The sequence below is a fragment of the Mytilus galloprovincialis genome, chromosome 11, assembly GCF_965363235.1.
Source record: "Mytilus galloprovincialis chromosome 11, xbMytGall1.hap1.1, whole genome shotgun sequence".
NCBI classification, from domain to species: Eukaryota; Metazoa; Mollusca; class Bivalvia; order Mytilida; family Mytilidae; genus Mytilus; species Mytilus galloprovincialis.
In genome coordinates, this window is record NC_134848.1 from 10,350,083 (window position 1) to 10,368,420 (window position 18,338).

An 18,338-nucleotide genomic window follows, 5' to 3' on the forward strand; every position below is an offset into this window, starting at 1 on the left:
GTGTGTATTCTCATGTGTCCCTCTAAGTTAGAAGTTCACAGAAGTCTTTCTCTCACACAAGTGACATTCATAAGGTTTTATCGCAGGTGTGTATTCTCATGTGTCCTTCTAAGTTAGAAGTTCACAGAAGTCTTTCTCTCACACAAGTGACATTCATAAGGTTTTATCGCCAGTGTGTATTCTCATGTGTCCCTCTAAGTAAGAAGTTCACAGAAGTCTTTCTCTCACACAAGTGACATTCATAAGGTTGTATCGCCAGTGTGTATTCTCATGTGTCCCTCTAAGTTAAAAGTTCACAGAAGTCTTTCTCTCACACAAATGACATTCATAAGGTTGTATCGTCAGTGTGTATTCTCATGTGTCCCACTAAGTAAGAAGTTCACAGAAGTCTTTCTCTCACACAAGTGACATTCATAAGGTTGTATCGCCAGTGTGTATTCTCATGTGTCCCTCTAAGTAAGAAGTTCACAGAAGTCTTTCTCTCACACAAGTGACATTCATAAGGTTGTATCGCCAGTGTGTATTCTCATGTGTCCCTCTAAGTTAGAAGTTCACAGAATTCTTTCTCTCACACAAGTGACATTCATAAGGTTGTATCGCCAGAGTGTATTCTCATGTGTCCCTCTAAGTAAAAAGTTCACAGAAGTCTTTCTCTCACACAAGTGACATTCATAAGGTTGTATCGCCAGTGTGTATTATCATGTGTCCCTCTAAGTTAGAAGTTCACAGAATTCTTTCTCTCACACAAGTGACATTCATAAGGTTGTATCGCCAGAGTGTATTCTCATGTGTCCCTCTAAGTAAGAAGTTCACAGAAGTCTTTCTCTCACACAAGTGACATTCATAAGGTTGTATCGCCAGTGTGTATTCTCATGTGTCCCTCTAAGTTAGAAGTTCACAGAAGTCTTTCTCTCACACAAGTGACATTCATAAGGTTTTATCGCCAGTGTGTATTCTCATGTGTCCTTCTAAGTTAGAAGTTCACAGAAGTCTTTCTCTCACACAAGTGACATTCATAAGGTTTTATCGCCAGTGTGTATTCTCATGTGTCCCTCTAAGTAAGAAGTTCACAGAAGTCTTTCTCTCACACAAGTGACATTCATAAGGTTGTATCGCCAGTGTGTATTCTCATGTGTCCCTCTAAGTTAGAAGTTCACAGAATTCTTTCTCTCACACAAGTGACATTCATAAGGTTGTATCGCCAGTGTGTATTCTCATGTGTCCTACTAAGCTATGAAGTTTACAGAACTCTTTTCACCAGTGGCATTCATAAGGTTTTATCGCCAGTGTGTGTTAGCATATGTTTCTGTAATATTCCAGTCTGGCTAAATCCTGTACCACATTGAACACATTTATAAGTATAAAAAAGAAGATGTGGTATGATTGCCAATGAGACAACTCTCCGCAACAGACTAAAATGACACAGAAATAAACAACTATAGGTAACCGTGCGGTCTTCAACAATGAGCAAAGCCCATATCTCATAGTCGGCTATAAAAGGCTCCGAAATGACAATGTAAAACAATTTAAATGAGAAAACTAACGGTTTTATTCTAATATATAAAAAATGAACGAAAACAAATATGTAACACATAAACAAACGAAAACCATTAAGGCTTAATTATCTCCCGTGTGTGTTTTCCTGTGCCTATGTAAACTTGAAGGATCACTAAACACTTTATCACACACATGACATTTATAAGGTTTATCACCAGTGTGGATTCGCATGTGTCTCTGTAATCCTCCTGTCTGACTAAATCCTGTACCACATTGAACGCATTTATAAGGTTTATCTCTAATGTGTATTTTCTTGTGCCTATGTAAATTTGAACGATCGTTAAACCCTTTATCACACACTAGACATTTATAAGGTTTATCACCAGTGTGTATTCTCATGTGTCTCTCTAATCCACCACGTTCGCATAACTCTTTACCACATAAATCACATTTATAAGATATATCACCAGTGTGGATTCTCATGTGTCTCTGTAATTCCTTGGTCTGACTAAATCCTGTACCACATTGAACACATTTATAAGGTTTATCTCTTAAGTGTAATCTCCTGTGCCTATGTACACTTGAACGATCACTAAACGTTTTATCACACACGTGACACTTATAAGGTTTATCACCTGTGTGAATTCTCATGTGTGACTCTAAGCCACGTCGTTCGCTGAACTCCTTACCACATACATCACATTTATAAGGTTTATCACCAGTATGTGTTTTCATATGTATCTTTAAGTTGGAACTTTGAGCAAAACCTTTACTGCATACACCACATTTATAAGGTTTATCACCAGTGTGTGTTCTCGTGTGAATCTGTAAACTTGTACTATACCTAAACCCTTTACCACATATATCACAGTTATAAGGTTTCTCATCAGTATGGGTTCTTGTATGATTCTGTAAACTTGAAAAATTTCTAAACACTATACCACATACATCACATTTATAAGGTTTATCACCAGTATGTATTCTCATGTGTACATTCAAGTTATAACCTTCACCAAACCCTTACCACATACATCACATTTATACGGTTTATCACCAGAATGTATTCTCATGTGTCCTTTCAAGTTTGAACTTTCACCAAACCCTTTACCACATACATCACATTTATACAGTTTATCACCAGAATGTATTCTCATGTGTCCTTTCAAGTTTGAACTTTGACCAAACCCTTTACCACATATTTCACATGTATACAGTTTATCACTAGCGTGTGAACTCATGTCTCTGAATACACCCTTTTAAGTTTACAATTATAGATACATGTACAATGTCAATGCATGTTCCTGCATATTTTTAGTATATGTTGTTCCTGCAACCATGCAGTACGTGTTATTACATGTATTAAACTCTGCAGTATACAATGTATATTCTGATATGCTTCACTAACTCAACAGTATGTGACTTCATGTTTTCCTTTATCATACAGCAGAAATATCATTCTTACAATGTTTCAATATAAACTGAACTGTGTGATGTCAAGGGAGGTAATAACAGATCTAATGGGGGTAACTAGAGATTTATCTCTATTTTTTTGTTGTTTTTTCTGTTTGACAATATACATGATATATTGGTTTCTGTACACTCTAGATCTTGGCCAACTTATTTTCTCTGAGTGGCCTGGAGTCTAAAAAAAAAGAAATTAATTATTATAAAACCAATTTTACTAGATTTAAATATTCACGTTTCAAAAGAAGAACATCAATTTAAAATTTACAAAAGATATGAGTTTTAAGTTCCTCCTCATTTTCTTATTTTTCATATTCAATTTTTTGAAAAGCTATTTTTTTTTTTTGCCCCCTTCTAATATGTGTATTGTCTGCTCTATGGTGTGGTTGATGTCTCTTTAATGGCACATTCCCCATTTCCATTCTCAATTTTAGATATTTATAAACTAGTTTTCTATGCTATTATGTGACTGTAATAACTTCAGGAACATGAGGAAAGATTAATAAGCTCTCTAAACATGTTAACCCCTGTGGGTTTTTTTTCAAGCAGTCATTGGTCATTGAAACTTGAAAATTAGGTCAAGGACAATGCATGGATATTTGGCAAAGAGAAACTTTGTATTACATATATATATTAAGATACATGCACCTGCATACAAGGTATCAAGCATCCATGTGTTCTAGCTTCTGAAATACGTAAAATGCTTCATACAAATAGTTTACGCCATTGCCACTGTCAAATTATTACATTAATTACCTCTCTCATTCTGCAATTTTTGTTGGACATGTTAAAGGCAAGACAAAGATAATTTTAAAATGAAATCCTAGGGTAATTTTCAAAAATGTTTTTTTTTCAATTTTTCACTTATGGACTCATCATTCACTAAAATCCTACTGTTATCTCCCTGGATTATTTTGGGGATTTTTTACTTATACAGTGAAACCTGTTTAAACTGAACCTCTTCGGGACTTAAGATTTTGTTCTATTTCAGCAGATGTTTGGCTTTATCAGGTTCACAAAGCATGTTATTTGATATGACAGTCAAGGGTACTAATTGTACAAGTTAATTTTATTTACTTGAACAAGTAAAATAAATATACACATTTAAGTAAATAAATAATGTTTGAATAATCTCCCCTTAATTTTCTCAAAAATTTACTTGTATAAGTTAATTTTTCTTACAATCCCACAAAAATTCTCAAGTTTTGAGATGTAAAATCATGCCTTTAATGATTTATCACAGGTTTGCTCAAATTTTTTCATTAAAGTTCAATGTTTCATCTCATTAATTCATCAAAGAAACTGATTGAGCAAAGCTCTTATATATTTGCTAAGGCCTTCAAAAATTGCTCCTGTGGGGCTTGTAAATGAGCAGTGTTATGAAGATAACACTAACAGACAAATGGGATTTTCATTGTCCATGAAATTACACTTAAGGTAGCACTACAGTCAGAATTTTCTGACTCCAATCAACAGTCTTTAAAGATTAATTTCTCCAAAACTACTCAATGCATTTTTAAAATCTTTAACTCATTTTAAAGCTGAAATAATACTCTTTCTTAATTTAAATATAAATTTATTTTTGGTTTGAATTATCTCAAAGTATAGCTCATTAATTGTCAAAAAAGTGGTCTTCCAACTTGGATGAAAATGGCACATTCATGTCAAATGGTAGTAAAAATTTGTTTGCATCCCTGTAATCAACCATATACAATCTCCAAAACCGTGTCTCAGATTTTTGATATATGCCTCCAGTAAGAAGATATATTGATTTAACTGCTGGGTGCCAAACCTCATTTCACCTTTCATCTTTGGAGACCTATAAATTCATTTAGAAACAAATTATCCAAAAACTGGGACACGGTATTGTAGAAAATACACCCTTTAATCATATATATCAAAGTCACGCTAAAGGGGGTACCCATAAAGTTTCTATTTTCATTTTTTCCTTACAATTCTCATGAAAAATTGTTCTGAGAAATAACCTAAAAACTGAATTTCCCCCTTAGAACCCCTATCAAGTCAATATAAATACAAACGTTCCACTGGGAACACCCCAGGAGTGTTCTGATACCATTACTATATCAATAGAACCACACACTTTGTGTCTTTGATGCTCTAATGCTGTAAATTTTGCATTATATGTGAACTGTCCAACACTAACTTGGCATTTGGCGGGTGTTTGACATCACAGATATGACCAACATCTGTGATGAAGTAATTAAATATAGACAAAGCTCCGCCTCTTTCCAGACAGTCTAAGATAAGAGAATGACATGATTAACCAGCTGCATTTAATCAATGTTTAACATCATTATTCTCTATATATAAAGAACAATTTGAATTTTAATTTTAAAAAAGAAATAAACTATGTCTGAAATTAGCTAAAAATTAAAAGTGTACATTTTTATAGATTCTAAAATGGGTTTTAGATATAGGCCCGCCATCATCAGGGATTGTCCTATATTTAGATTAGTAAAGACATCTGCAAAGGGTACACAAGTTAAAATTCTATTAGAGCAAAGACATCTTAAGAATTCAAGAAAAGAAAGAAAGGATGACTTTTTTACTTATACAAGTAAAAAATTCTGAATGTCTAAGGGACATTACTAAGTCAATTTTTTTTTACCTATACAAGTAAATAAAATTCACTTGTATAAGTATCCTACAAATTGACTTATATGTGTATATATCTTTTTTTACTTCTTCAAGTAAAAAAAAATTACTTGAATAAGTAGTACGCCTGACTGTACATATGACGGCTCTTTCAAACATGTTTGGTTTATACAGGTTTTTTCGGTTTAATATGCAGGATTCACTTTAGCCAGGTTTCATTGTATATAGATATAGGAAGATGTGGTATGATTGCCAATGATACAACTCTCCATCCAAATAACAATTTATAAAACTGAGTAAATTCTCATTTACTGTCATAGGCTATAGCTTAATCAAATGATTTGAAAGAGTCAACTGGCGTAATGAACCAATTTGTTTTTGTTAACACAAATTTGATAATTAATCATTTCCAATTGAAAATATTGCATGAAAAAAATATATGATGAATGATACCAATATTGCACATTAAGCGTTCCATAAACACATTTCATCAACATCTGTGTAAATCATTTAAAACCCATTGGGCCATTCGTTCTGTCATGTCTGTTGTTTTGAAATCAAGTATGAAAACACTAACATCAAAAATAAGTTACGTAAATAATAATTGTTTACTTACAAGTTAATATTTTTTCTGATAATGTATTATTCGCAGCCAGATAAATAACAATACCAAAGGGAGATAACTAATTTACAAATACGTATGGAACGCCTGGTGTAACAAAGTAGTCTGCATTTTTACCCACGGAAGTGCACTTAGTTAGGACTGGTGATTCTGCTTTTTATACCAGTGACATATTTATACCATACAAATATGTATATATTTAAAGATAAAATATTAAAATAGTACTAACAAGGATAACCCACACTTGTAAATATAAAATGGAAAGATCAGGAAATAGAAAAACAACTTGTTAATATTGAAAAGAACATAATATCTAATCATTGCTAATAGAGAACCAGATGCTCCAATAAAATACTCTGAAATAAAAAATGTTATTAGTAAAGCTAAAAAAAAGAAAAAGCGCCTGGACCAGATACCATTATAAATGAAATAGTAAAATTTAGCAAAACTTGATGATGTATCTATCAATTTATTGTTAAACTGTCAAAGTTTAACCTAATTTTGAATACAGGTATTTACCCATCAAAATGTAAATACTCATACTTAATTTTATTGCATAAATCGGGAGTAAAAACTGATCCTAATAATTACAGGGGAATATCTCTGATAAGTTGCTTACCAAAGTTGTTTAATGCTGTATTAAATGAAAGATTGATTAAACATGCAGAACCTCTGATAGTATATTTATATATAAACAAATACTTACACAAAAATAAAAATAAAATATATGCCTGCTTTGTAGATTTAAAAAAGGCTGTTGATTCTGTTTGGAGAAAAGCCTTACTTTATAAACTGTATAAGGCAGGAGCAGGGAAAAAATATTTAATATTATTTAAGGACAGTATGAGGAAACAAAGTCTGCCTTCAAGCATCAACAGTGGCATTCAGAATATTTTGAGGTCACACAAGGGGTTAAACAAGGGGATTCATTGAGTCCTGCTTTATTTAATTTATTTATTAATGATTTAGATGTAGAGTTTTCAAATGAAAATAGCTGTCTATTAGAACTAATTGATACTAAAGTAGGATCTTTACAATTTGCTGATTACCTTTTAATATTATCTGAAAGTAAAGAAGGCCTACAAAATAGTCTGAACAACTTAGAAAAGTATTGTGAAAAGTGGCAATTGACTTTAAATATTGATAAAACTAAAACAATGATTCTGCAGAAAAATAATAAAAAAGTGGAAACATCTTTTACAAAATATAAAAATGAAAATTTGACAAATGTCTCTGAGTATTAATTTCTTGGACTTCTTTTTACCTATTATGGTCCAATATCCAAAATCTAAATACATGGTTAGATTCAGCATATCAAAGAACCCAAAGAATTTATTTTTTATGAAATCAAACAAAGTTTCATTTTAGACCTCAATGTGGACCAATTTTAAAACTGGGTTCAAAATCTAAAAACTTAATACAAGATTTAGATTCAGCATATTAAAGAACCCAAACTTGTTTCCGAATCCCATATTTGAACTTTATGTAACATTTAATATTTATCTTGACATTTTTCATTGATAAATACTGTTTAAACTAGTAAAGAACCCCATATATATTAATTTTTTGTTGAAATCAAACAAAATTAATTTTGAACCCCGATTTTGAAATGTTAAATACACGGTTAGATTAGGCATATAAAAAAAACAATAATTTATTCTTTTATGAAATCAAACAAAGTTTAATTTTGGACACTTTGGACCTCAATGTGGACCAATTTAAAAAAGGGTCCACAATCTAAAAACCTTAACCCACGGTTATATTCAGCCTATTAAAGAACCTTAAGAATTAAAGTTTAAAACACCATTGAAATTGGTCTAGAAATAATCAATTAATACAAAGTATATCAGAAAAGTATGGTTTTGACCCTTTTTGTCCCTAATTCCTAAATAGGACCATACCCCTAAAATAAATCCCAACCTTCCTTTTTAGGTTTGGAACCTTCTTGTGATACAATTTCAGAAGGATACATACACTTAGACACAAGTTATTGTCTGGAAACTATAAAATATGCCTATTTGGACCCCTTTTAAGGTCCTAAAATCCTAAACTATTGGAACCATAACCCCCAAAATTAATCCCAACCTTCCTTTTGTGATTTTAAACTTTGAGTTTAAATTTCATAGAGACCCATTTACTTAAACTAAAGTTTCGTATGTGACTTCGGACCATATGGGACGACGACGACGAAGTTATCCCATTATACTACCGCAAAAAAAAATATTTGTAGTCGTATTAAAAGAGAAAAAAGTGTTATGATTGCCAATCAGACAACTACCCACAACAGAACAAATGACACAGACATTAATTAGCATTAAGGCTTGAAAATTTGAACGTCCCTATTTTGAAAGAAGAAATCAAATTGGTGTGGTCCAATTGATACAATTGTTAATGAGGAATTTTTAATTCAATTCTAAGTAATGTACATGTTAATGTAAATTACATGTAAATGTTGTTTACCATTGTTTACTGATGTGAAAAAATTTCATGAACAGGCAATTAAAACCGATGTTCACATGCATGGTTCAGATCAGAACAAATTTAATGTGAACCAGTGTTCTTTACAGTGGTTTAAGTAGTTACTATGTACTGTGTACTGTAACAGTTGTCATTATAGCCAGTCACTCTTCTAAATGATTACACATGTTCCTATATAGATAAGAACTTCCCAGGACTGTTGTCAGTTTGATCACAAGATTTGGTCTGACAGTCAGCATCGTTTATCTTTAGATTAATTACTTGCTATATATATATATTTCTAATCATGCTGCTGGACAAAGAAATATCAGAGTTTAGTGCTGAAATGTATTAAGAACTTATATTATGATGTTTAATAATGATATTCATTATGATGAACCAAATAGTGCCGACTGACTGTGTAAGGGGTGTATAGCCAGCTGTCAAGGTCGTTAAAAACTTCCATTTGATGATGTTGAGGTTGAGAGTTCGAACCCCTCTCGTGTGGGTGCAGTAGGCCCCAATCTTAATTGACTAGAATTGCCAATTGTTTTTTTTAATCGAAGGTACCAGTAGATGGATTTCTCCGGGCACTCCAGCTTCCTCCACCAATAAAAACTGGCCGCCATGAAATAGCCCGAACGCAGAACTTAACCAGATGATCCGCAGGGCGTAGCTTTATACGACCGCAGAGGTTGAACCTTGAACGGTTGGGGCAAGTATGGACACAACATTCAAGCTGGATTCAGCTCTAAATTTGGATTGTGATTAAATAGTTGACACAGCATAGGTTTCTGACACAGAATGAATGTGTTCTAATGAACTTAAAATTTTTGTTTTCTCTTAGAGCAATTCACTATGCTGTTGAACATTAATTATCCTCTCAAAAAAATGTTTGAAGAAATTTTCTTTTTTATTTATGAAATTTCAAATGAGAAAAATTGAACCCAATTTTTTTAATCACATCCCCCTTTCCCTTATTCCAAAACTAATCTCAATTAAAATTTCTAATGGAGTTTGCAACAATAACTACTCATTTAAATACATCATAAAATATTAAGATGTAAAAAAAACTGCTTGTTATCACTGAATGGTAAAGATTATTTTAATTTATCAGTTGGTAGTAAAAAGTGAATATACATTGTATATTGTATATAACAAAGATTTAAGTTGATTCTGGACAAAGAAAGATAACTCCAATTAAAAAAAAATCTTGCTATTGCACAATATTTTGCAATTAGATATTTCTTGCTTACTATTCTGGACAAAGAAAGATAACTCTAATTAAAAAAAATTTTGCTATTTCACAATATTGTGCAATTAGATATTTCTTGCCATTGCGCAATACTGTGCAATTGAAAAGACTTGCTATTGCACAATACTTAATATAATAATTTTAGATCCTGATTTGGACCAACTTGAAAACTGGGCCCATAATAAAAAATCTAAGTACATTTTTGAATTCAGCATATCAAAGAACCCCAAGATTTCAATTTTTGTTAAAATCAGACTAAGTTTAATTTTGGACACTTTGGACTTTAGTGTAGACCAATTTGAAAACAGGACCAAAAATGAAGAATCTACATACACAGTTAGATTTGGTATATCAAAGAACCCCATTTATTCAATTTTTGATGAAATCAAACAAAGTTTAATTTTGGACCCCGATTTGGACCAACTTGAAAACTAGGCCAATAATCAAGAATCTAAGTACATTTTTAGATTCAGCATATCAAATTACATTCATTTATATGTTTGCTGTTGGTAAGAACTGGAATTGTCCGTTATGGAGGTTTTAAATGTCGTTACGGAGGATAGAAATTTTCGAAATGAAACTATTTTGACTCCCAAACTTCATAGTTGAGTATAATACATACATTATGGTGTGAAGGAAGATGACATTATCTGTATAGAGCTAATAAAATTAAGTTGAACAGTATTCGGTTTAGGTAAAACATATTTTTGAGTGAAAGTTCATGAATCGTTACGGAGATTTTGACAAGAACAAGTCCATTTGACTAAAAGAAACATATAACTTGAAAGAAAACAGTTTTTTAGTTTGTAATGTCAATAAATTGTTTAGAAAAGCTAGCATTAAAGAGTCAAGTGTTACAGCTATGTATCAGCATTCAGATACTGGTTTGATATCAACCTCCGTAACAAAGATGGGGGTGTGGATTAATACAAGCATAAAAAATACATACAAGTGATTCAAAACATAAATAATAGGGTTTTTCCTGGGAAGCTGTATTATGAAACTAAAATATTATACAGCATAACATTTCATTAGTTTAAATTTATTACTAAATAAGTTGTGAAAACTACTTATTTGAATTATTTTTTAAACACTATATTAATTCAGACCTTAAAATTGGTATTTGCTTTCAATATATACAGAATAATACGTATAAATCAGTTTGCTATGATGGTAAATGTAACCCATTTCACATGAGCCTGGATTTAAATCTTGTGTTTTTCTCTAATGTAATTTTTAAGATGACTTTATACAACACTAACCTCCGATACGTTCATACTTACCTTGTCTTACAAAAAATGCTAAAACTAGAAAACAACTAAAATGGTGTAAGTAAAAATTAAAAAAATGACAGACTAGATATAGACACAGAAGAAAACAACACTCTCTCTCTGCTCAGTTGAAATTTATTTTTTAACAGTGTCTACATTCGAATTGTACCCATTTTTTGGGAATGACTGTAAAGTTATAGTGCGAAAACCAAGAAAATGCTTATTTGGGCCCTTTTTGGCCCCTAATTCCTAAAATGTTGGGACCAAAACTCCCAAAATCAATACCAACCTTCCTTTTGTGGTCATAAACCTTGTGTTAAAATTTCATAGATTTCCATTCACTTTTACTAAAGTTAGAGTGCGAAAACTAAAAGTATTTCGGACGACGACGACGACGACGACGACGCCAACGTAATAGAATATACGACGAAAATTTTTTCAAATTTTGCGGTCGTATAAAAAAGGCCACGTTAAAACCAAACAAATCAATCAAAACCAAGTGTTCTTATTATTGAAACTAATTGAATTTGTAAAGGCTGTAAATAGTACGCAGCGTTTTGTGAGATTGATTTGATTTTTGGCGTTTTATGTGAACGTACACACACGACACAGCCTAATGCATTTAAAACATACATTTAATACAGTTAATATTTATCACCAGTATGTGTTCAAATTGTTGTCTTCAGACACCAATTTACCACATACATCAGTTATAATTTATCTCACGTGTGTGTTAACTTAATATGATGTGTAACATTGATCGATTAGTGGACACATTTAACACATACATTACAGTTATTATTTATCTCCCGTATGTGTTCTCATTTGTTGTCTTGTCACACCAATTTATCTCGGTCTATATCTGTAATTAATTCTTACATACTTTTGATTATTTAACCCTGTATTCTAACATTGCCTATGTGAAATTTTAAAATTGTTTGTATATTCACTGAACGACAAATATATGTGACGTATAAAATTTTCTGACGTCAGACACGGTGACGCAAATCAATGAATGTGTTTGTAGATAGATGTTTTTGTGTTCTGTTAAATTGTTCCTTTTAAAATTGTTACACGATGATGACTGCTGTACCCATATTTTTACTATTTTATTTATTATGTCTGTTTAGTTCACGCATCATATTAAATATAACGGAATTTGATGAGACTGTCATCAAAATGAGAGGGTTAGCGCTATAAAACCAGGTTTAATCCACCATTTTCTACATTTGAAAATGCCTGTACCAAGTCAGGAATATGACAGTTCTTGTCCATTAGTTTTTGATGTGTTTTTTTATTTGATTTTGCCATGTGATTATGGATTTCCGATTAGATTTTCCTCTAAGTTCAGTATTTTTGTGATTTTACATTTTACCACATACATTAGTTATAATTTATCTCACATGTATGATATATGATGTGTAACATTGATCGACTAGTGAACACATTTAACACATACATCACAATGTTTATTTATCTCCCGTATGTGTTCTAATTTGTTGTATTGACACACCAATTTACCACATACATGACATACATTAGTTGTAATTTATCTCCAGTGTGTGTTCTAATGTGTAAAATTGATCGACTAGTGAACACATTTACCAGGTATTACAGGTATTATTCATCTCCAGTATTTATTCTGATAAGCAAGGATTAATACTATACAAATCCTTGTGATAAGTAACATTGATTGACACATTTTGTTTCTTGTGAAGAGTTATCAATAATGTGGTCATTTTATAAATTTCCTGTTTACAAAACTTTGAATTTTTCGAAAAAACTAAGGATTTTCTTATCCCAGGCATAGATTACCTTAGCCGTATTTGGCACAATTTTTTGGAATTTTGGATCCTCAATGCTCTTCAACTTTTTACTTGTTTGGCTTTATAAATATTTTGATATGAGCGTCACTGATGAGTCTAATGTAGACGAAACGGGCGTCTGGCGTACTAAATTATAATTCTGGTAACTTTGATAACTATCTCATTGGCAATCATACAACATCTTCTTGTTTTACAACCCATTTACCACATACATTTCAGTTATAATTTATCACCAATGTGTGTTCTGATGTGTAACAATGACTTACCCATTTACCACGTACATTTCATTTATAATTTATCACCAGAGTGTGTTCTGATATGTACAATTCATTTATAATTTATTACTAATGTGTGCTCTGATGTCCAAAATTGACTAATCCATTTACCACATACATTTTATATATAATTTATTACTAATGTGTGCTCTGATGTCTAAAGTTAACTAATCCATTTACAACATACATGTAGTAACAGCTTACATTTCATTTATAATTACACCATTGTGTGTTCTGATGCGTACAATTGTCCATTTACCACATTCATTTCAGTTATTATTTATCACCAATGTGTGTTCTAATGTTTAACATTGACCTGCCAATAAACCACATAAATTTCATTTATAATTTATCACCAATGTGTGTTCTGATGTTTAACATTGACCTACCAATAAACCACATACATTTAATTTCACAGATATTTATCACCAATATGTGTTCTGATGTGTACATTTGACTAAGACTTATCAATTTCAAAATCATACGTTTAATTTATAATTTATGTGCTCTGATGTGTAACATAAACTACCGGTAACCAATAAACCACATACATTTCATTTTTAATTTATGACTAAAGTGTGCTCTGATGTGTAACATTGGCTAACCTATTTATCACATACATTTCATTTATAATTTATTACTAATGTGTGCTCTTATGTCTCAAATTAACTAATTAATTTACCACATAGTTACATTTCATTTATAATTAAGACACCATTGTGTGTTCTGATCAGATGTTTACATTTTACTTGCACATTTATAAACCACATACATTTCATTTAACAAATGTCATGAATGTGTGCTCTGATATCTAAAATTAACTAATCAGTTCACAACATAGTCACATTTCATTTAAAATTAAAAACCATTGTGTGTCTGGTGCGTACAACTGACCATTTACCACACCCATTACATTTATAATTTATCACCAATGTGTGTTCTGGTGTTTAGCATTGTCTAACCAATAAACCACATACATTTTATTAGTTCTCATGTGAGTCTGCAATTTTGAATTATCACTAAGCCCTTTACCACGTATAATCCCATTTTTCAGGTTCATCACCAGTGTGTGTTTTCATATGTGTATCTAAGTTTATTCTTTGATTAAAGGCTTTACCACAAGTATCACATTTATAAGGTGCATAACCAGTATGTGTTCTCATGTGTATGTGCAAGTTTGAAGAAACCCCAAACCCTTTGCCACATATTTCACATTCATACGGTTTATCACCACTGTGTGTTCTCATGTGTGTCTTTAAGTTTGAACTCTGAGCAAAACTTTTACTGCATACATCACATTTATAAGGTTTATCACCAGTGTGTTTTCTTATGTGTATCACTAAGGTTGAACTATGAGCAAAACTTTTACCACATATACCACATGTAATATTAGGTTTATCACCAGTATGTGATTTCATCTTTTGTAAGTTTGAACTAAGACTAAACTCTTTATCTATACACGGGTTTTCATCAATGTGTGTTCTCATGTGTTTCTGCAAGGCTGATCTATCACCAAACTCTAAATCACACATATTACATGTTTCGGGTTCATCACCAATATCTGATTTCATCTTTTGTAAGTTTGAACTACATGTATGACTACACTCTTCATCTTTGTGTGTTCTCACTTGTTTCTTAAATGTTGAATCATCAGCACATGTATAACGTTTATTATTAGTGTGTGTTCTCGAGTGTCTCTGCATTGTTGAATTTTGAGCAAACCCTTTACCACATATATCACATTTATACGGTTTGTCACCAGTATGTATTCTCATGTGTCTCTGCATATCATTACTTTGAGTAAATCCTTTGCCACATATATCACATATATAAGGTTTATCACCAGTGTGTGTTCTAATATGTCTCCATAAGCTTGGACTTTGAGTAAACCCTTTACCACAGATATTACATGTAAACGGTTTATCACCAGTGTGGGTTCTTTTGTGTATCCCTAAGGCTGAACTTTGAGCAAACTCTTTACCACACATATCACATTTATATGGTTTATCACCAGTGTGTGTTCTCATGTGGCTGTTTAAGTTTGAACAGTCAGCAAAAGTTTTACCACATACAACACAATTATAAGGTTTAACACCAGTGTGTGTTCTTATGTGTCTTCCTAAGGCTGTACCATTAGCAAATCCTTTACCACAAATATCACATGTATTGGGTTTGTCAACAGTAAGTGATTTCCCCATAAATTGTAAGTTAAAACTAAAACTAAATTTATCACCGATTTTAGGTTTATCATTCGTGGGTATTATAGTCTGTCTCCGCAAAAGTTGGCTCTGGCGCAATGCCTGAACGACATACATTTCACTAATTTGGTTTATCATCAGTGTGTTCTCATATGAATCTTCGAGTGTGTTGCTTAAATTCTCCATTGTGTGTTTTCACAGATTGGTCCAACTCTGTATAATATTTTTTCGTGCGTTTCGTTTCTAATGCAGCATCAATATCCTGATTATTTCCTCCAATATGGAAGGTGATTTTCCAATATAAGATGAACTGTAGCTGGATCAAGGGAGATAATTACAGATTTTTTTTTCTGATCTTGTGATGTCCTTCAATTCATTGGTTTCTGTAGTCTATACACTGTTCTTCACCTAATTTTCTTCGAGTGGGATGGAATCTATACAATAATATAAGAAAGTTAAGTATCATACAAACAAATTTTCCATATATAGATTTATTAATTAAAGTTTCACAAGGGAAAATCAATAAAAAAATATTTTAAAAAGGAATAATCAATATAAATAGTACTTTTTGTTAATTTTTACTTTTGAACTTGAAAGGGGCTATATTGACATTTTTGATAAACAATGATAAATAATTAATTTTGTTAAGGAGGCTCGAGGGTATAAAAATTTCAGAAAAAAATCAAACATTTGTTTTTCATTACAAATTTTATTTATTTCCTTTTGTAGTTGTTACTATATCATATGGTACATAAATCATTCAAAACAATCAATCCGTGTTGGCCCCAGATGACTTTCAAAATGTATACATCATTGAAAAAGTTCCAAATTATCTCCCTTTGATGGAAAAATGCCATTTTTTGGCTCTTAAATTGAAATATCTTTTTCAACTCATCGGTGACCTATCTTTTTTAATATTATTTCCATATAAGCTGTACTAAAACTAAATTATTGTAAAATTTTAGCGATTTCTGTAATAAATTTCTTTTTTTTATTTCCATATTACCTTTATTTCTCCTATTACTTCAACAGAAAAAAAACACCTTTACAAAAATGTATGCTTCTTTCGGAGGCAGATTGTGAGCGCAAATGAACGGTGACCCCACTTTTTTATTTTATTTTTCTATTAACTATAAGATAAAGTTCATTTATAGAAAAATATAGAGAAATCCTATATAAATGATTTAGACCCGCGAACCCCCTCAATATATGATAATTATATTATCAAATTATTTTACACTTTGTCAAATTGACATGTATATGTATATCAAAAATAAAAAAAGTTATTAGCATTTTTCATTTGGTCCTGTCATTTGGTCCAGTCATTAGTGTAACCCATGAATTTTGAATATATATTTATGTTAATTTGGCGTTCCATAGACAAAATTTCTGCAATAACATTACTATAAATTTTAATAACCTATTTTCTATCAATGAACTTATATTGATACGTGTTTAATGTGCGTAGAAACGACTAATAATATCAGTCAGAGTCTATTATCAAGGACGTATTACCGTATCTATATAACATTTTCATTTATGTATTTTTATATAAAAAAATCCTTTGTTTCACGTTTTTAGCTGTAATTTATGACTTAAAGTTTAAAACTTGTATTTAAAATCAAGCAGGTTATTTTATTAATATACATAAATGATCATTGTCTAATTAGTACGTACATGCTTACCTAATCCTGTTCTTGAATTAAACACCAAAAAATGTCGTGATAACAACAGAATAATAACATTAACAAGGGGAGATAACTGAAGTTTTTATACATATGGAACGCCTACTGTATCAAAACTAGTAATCAATTTAAGAAATAATTCTAATCCTTCATGTCATGCTCTATGCTAATTTGAACATATGTAAGCATTATATTTGTCAATAATTTACTCTGAGTGTTACGTTAAGGAATTACTTCGATTCTAATAGGACACATTTTGATCTATGAAAATGATATATGACATATATCATTTTCATAGATCAAAACGTACAAAAATACCATAAAATGTTTTATTTTTTATGCTGTTCTCGTATCATCCCCGTGAAGTCTGTTACGCTGTTCATTACATTTTTGTATTTAATTAGTACAAAAACTAAAAGCAAGGTTAATATATGTTGTTCGATAAACAATATATTTTAAATTTTTAAGTAAGCTGCTAAGATATATACATTTGTTTTTAAATAACAATATATAAACATTACAGTAAATTTGTGCGCATGTGTCAAACATATTTTGTGTGAATTAGAAAGCAGCTTTATTTATTTACCAACAATTACTCTAAGTGCTTCATATTGCATATTTATAAATGAGAAACATCATCATGATCATAAAATTGTTCTTCTCGTAAATTCTCAGAATTATAATTTCGCTGCGTGATGGACCTATTGGTGGCCTTTGGCTGTTTTCTGCTATTTGGTTGGGTTGTTGTCTCTTTATAATATTTACCATTTCCATTCTCTATTTTAGCAGTAAAAACACATTCACTTGAACTTATTAAAAAAAAGTAGAAGTATGAGACAATCATTCCGAGAGTATTGATAAGGTATTAGGGAGCTACCATTTGATTTTTATGGGGGGGCTAGGATGAAAAATTTTGTCCTGCATTTTTTTTTTTAGCTGTAATCTCTGTCCTGCCTTTTTATTTTTCACTCTGTTAGGTCCTGCCTTTTTTTTTATAGTTTATCCTGACTTTTTTTTTTTTTGCAAGTGTCTCATCCTGCCTTTTTTTTTACTCAAAACTCCTGTCCTGCCTATTTTTTTCAAATTTCATCCTAGCCCCCCCCCCCCCCCCCCCCCCCCACCACCATAAAAATCAAATGGTAGCTCCCTTATGACAATACACTGATACAGAC

The 18,338-nt window shown here is 31.4% G+C and overlaps 2 protein-coding genes across 4 annotated transcripts; both read right to left on the minus strand.

The window, feature by feature from the left end:
• Window positions 1-1,525: 1,525 nt before the first annotated feature.
• Window positions 1,526-6,329, minus strand: LOC143051626 (uncharacterized). 2 transcript variants are annotated; one of them, XM_076224524.1, is made up of 3 exons: window positions 6,194-6,329; window positions 2,588-3,139; window positions 1,526-2,504 (listed from the first exon to the last, which is right to left on the minus strand). In XM_076224524.1, exons 2-3 carry the CDS (start codon window positions 2,733-2,735, stop codon window positions 1,618-1,620), a joined length of 1,035 nt encoding a protein of 344 aa, XP_076080639.1. In that variant the 5' UTR covers window positions 2,736-3,139; window positions 6,194-6,329; the 3' UTR covers window positions 1,526-1,617. The 2 variants fall into 2 exon arrangements, with proteins under 2 accessions (XP_076080639.1, XP_076080640.1); XM_076224525.1 differs by lacking the exon at window positions 6,194-6,329 and having other exon boundaries at window positions 1,526-2,619.
• A 7,069-nt stretch (window positions 6,330-13,398) lies between these two features.
• Window positions 13,399-17,258, minus strand: LOC143051625 (uncharacterized). Of its 2 annotated transcripts, none has more exons than XM_076224523.1 (2): window positions 17,167-17,258; window positions 13,399-15,915 (listed from the first exon to the last, which is right to left on the minus strand). In XM_076224523.1, the coding sequence occupies exon 2, from the start codon at window positions 15,665-15,667 to the stop codon at window positions 14,312-14,314; it is 1,356 nt and encodes a 451-aa protein (XP_076080638.1). In that variant the 5' UTR covers window positions 15,668-15,915; window positions 17,167-17,258; the 3' UTR covers window positions 13,399-14,311. The 2 variants fall into 2 exon arrangements, with proteins under 2 accessions (XP_076080638.1, XP_076080637.1); XM_076224522.1 differs by having other exon boundaries at window positions 17,159-17,252.
• Window positions 17,259-18,338: the final 1,080 nt, after the last annotated feature.

Excerpts from the sequence above, each read along its gene's own strand:
- LOC143051625 (XM_076224523.1), bottom strand. The coding sequence starts at position 15,667 with ATGGAGAATTTAAGCAACACACTCGAAGATTCATATGAGAACACACTG.
- LOC143051626 (XM_076224524.1), bottom strand. The coding sequence starts at position 2,735 with ATGAGTTCACACGCTAGTGATAAACTGTATACATGTGAAATATGTGGT. Across the intron at positions 2,505-2,587 it reads TGGTAAAGGGTTTGGTGAAA|GTTATAACTTGAATGTACAC; the intron begins GTTCAAACTTGA and ends GGTTTGGTGAAG.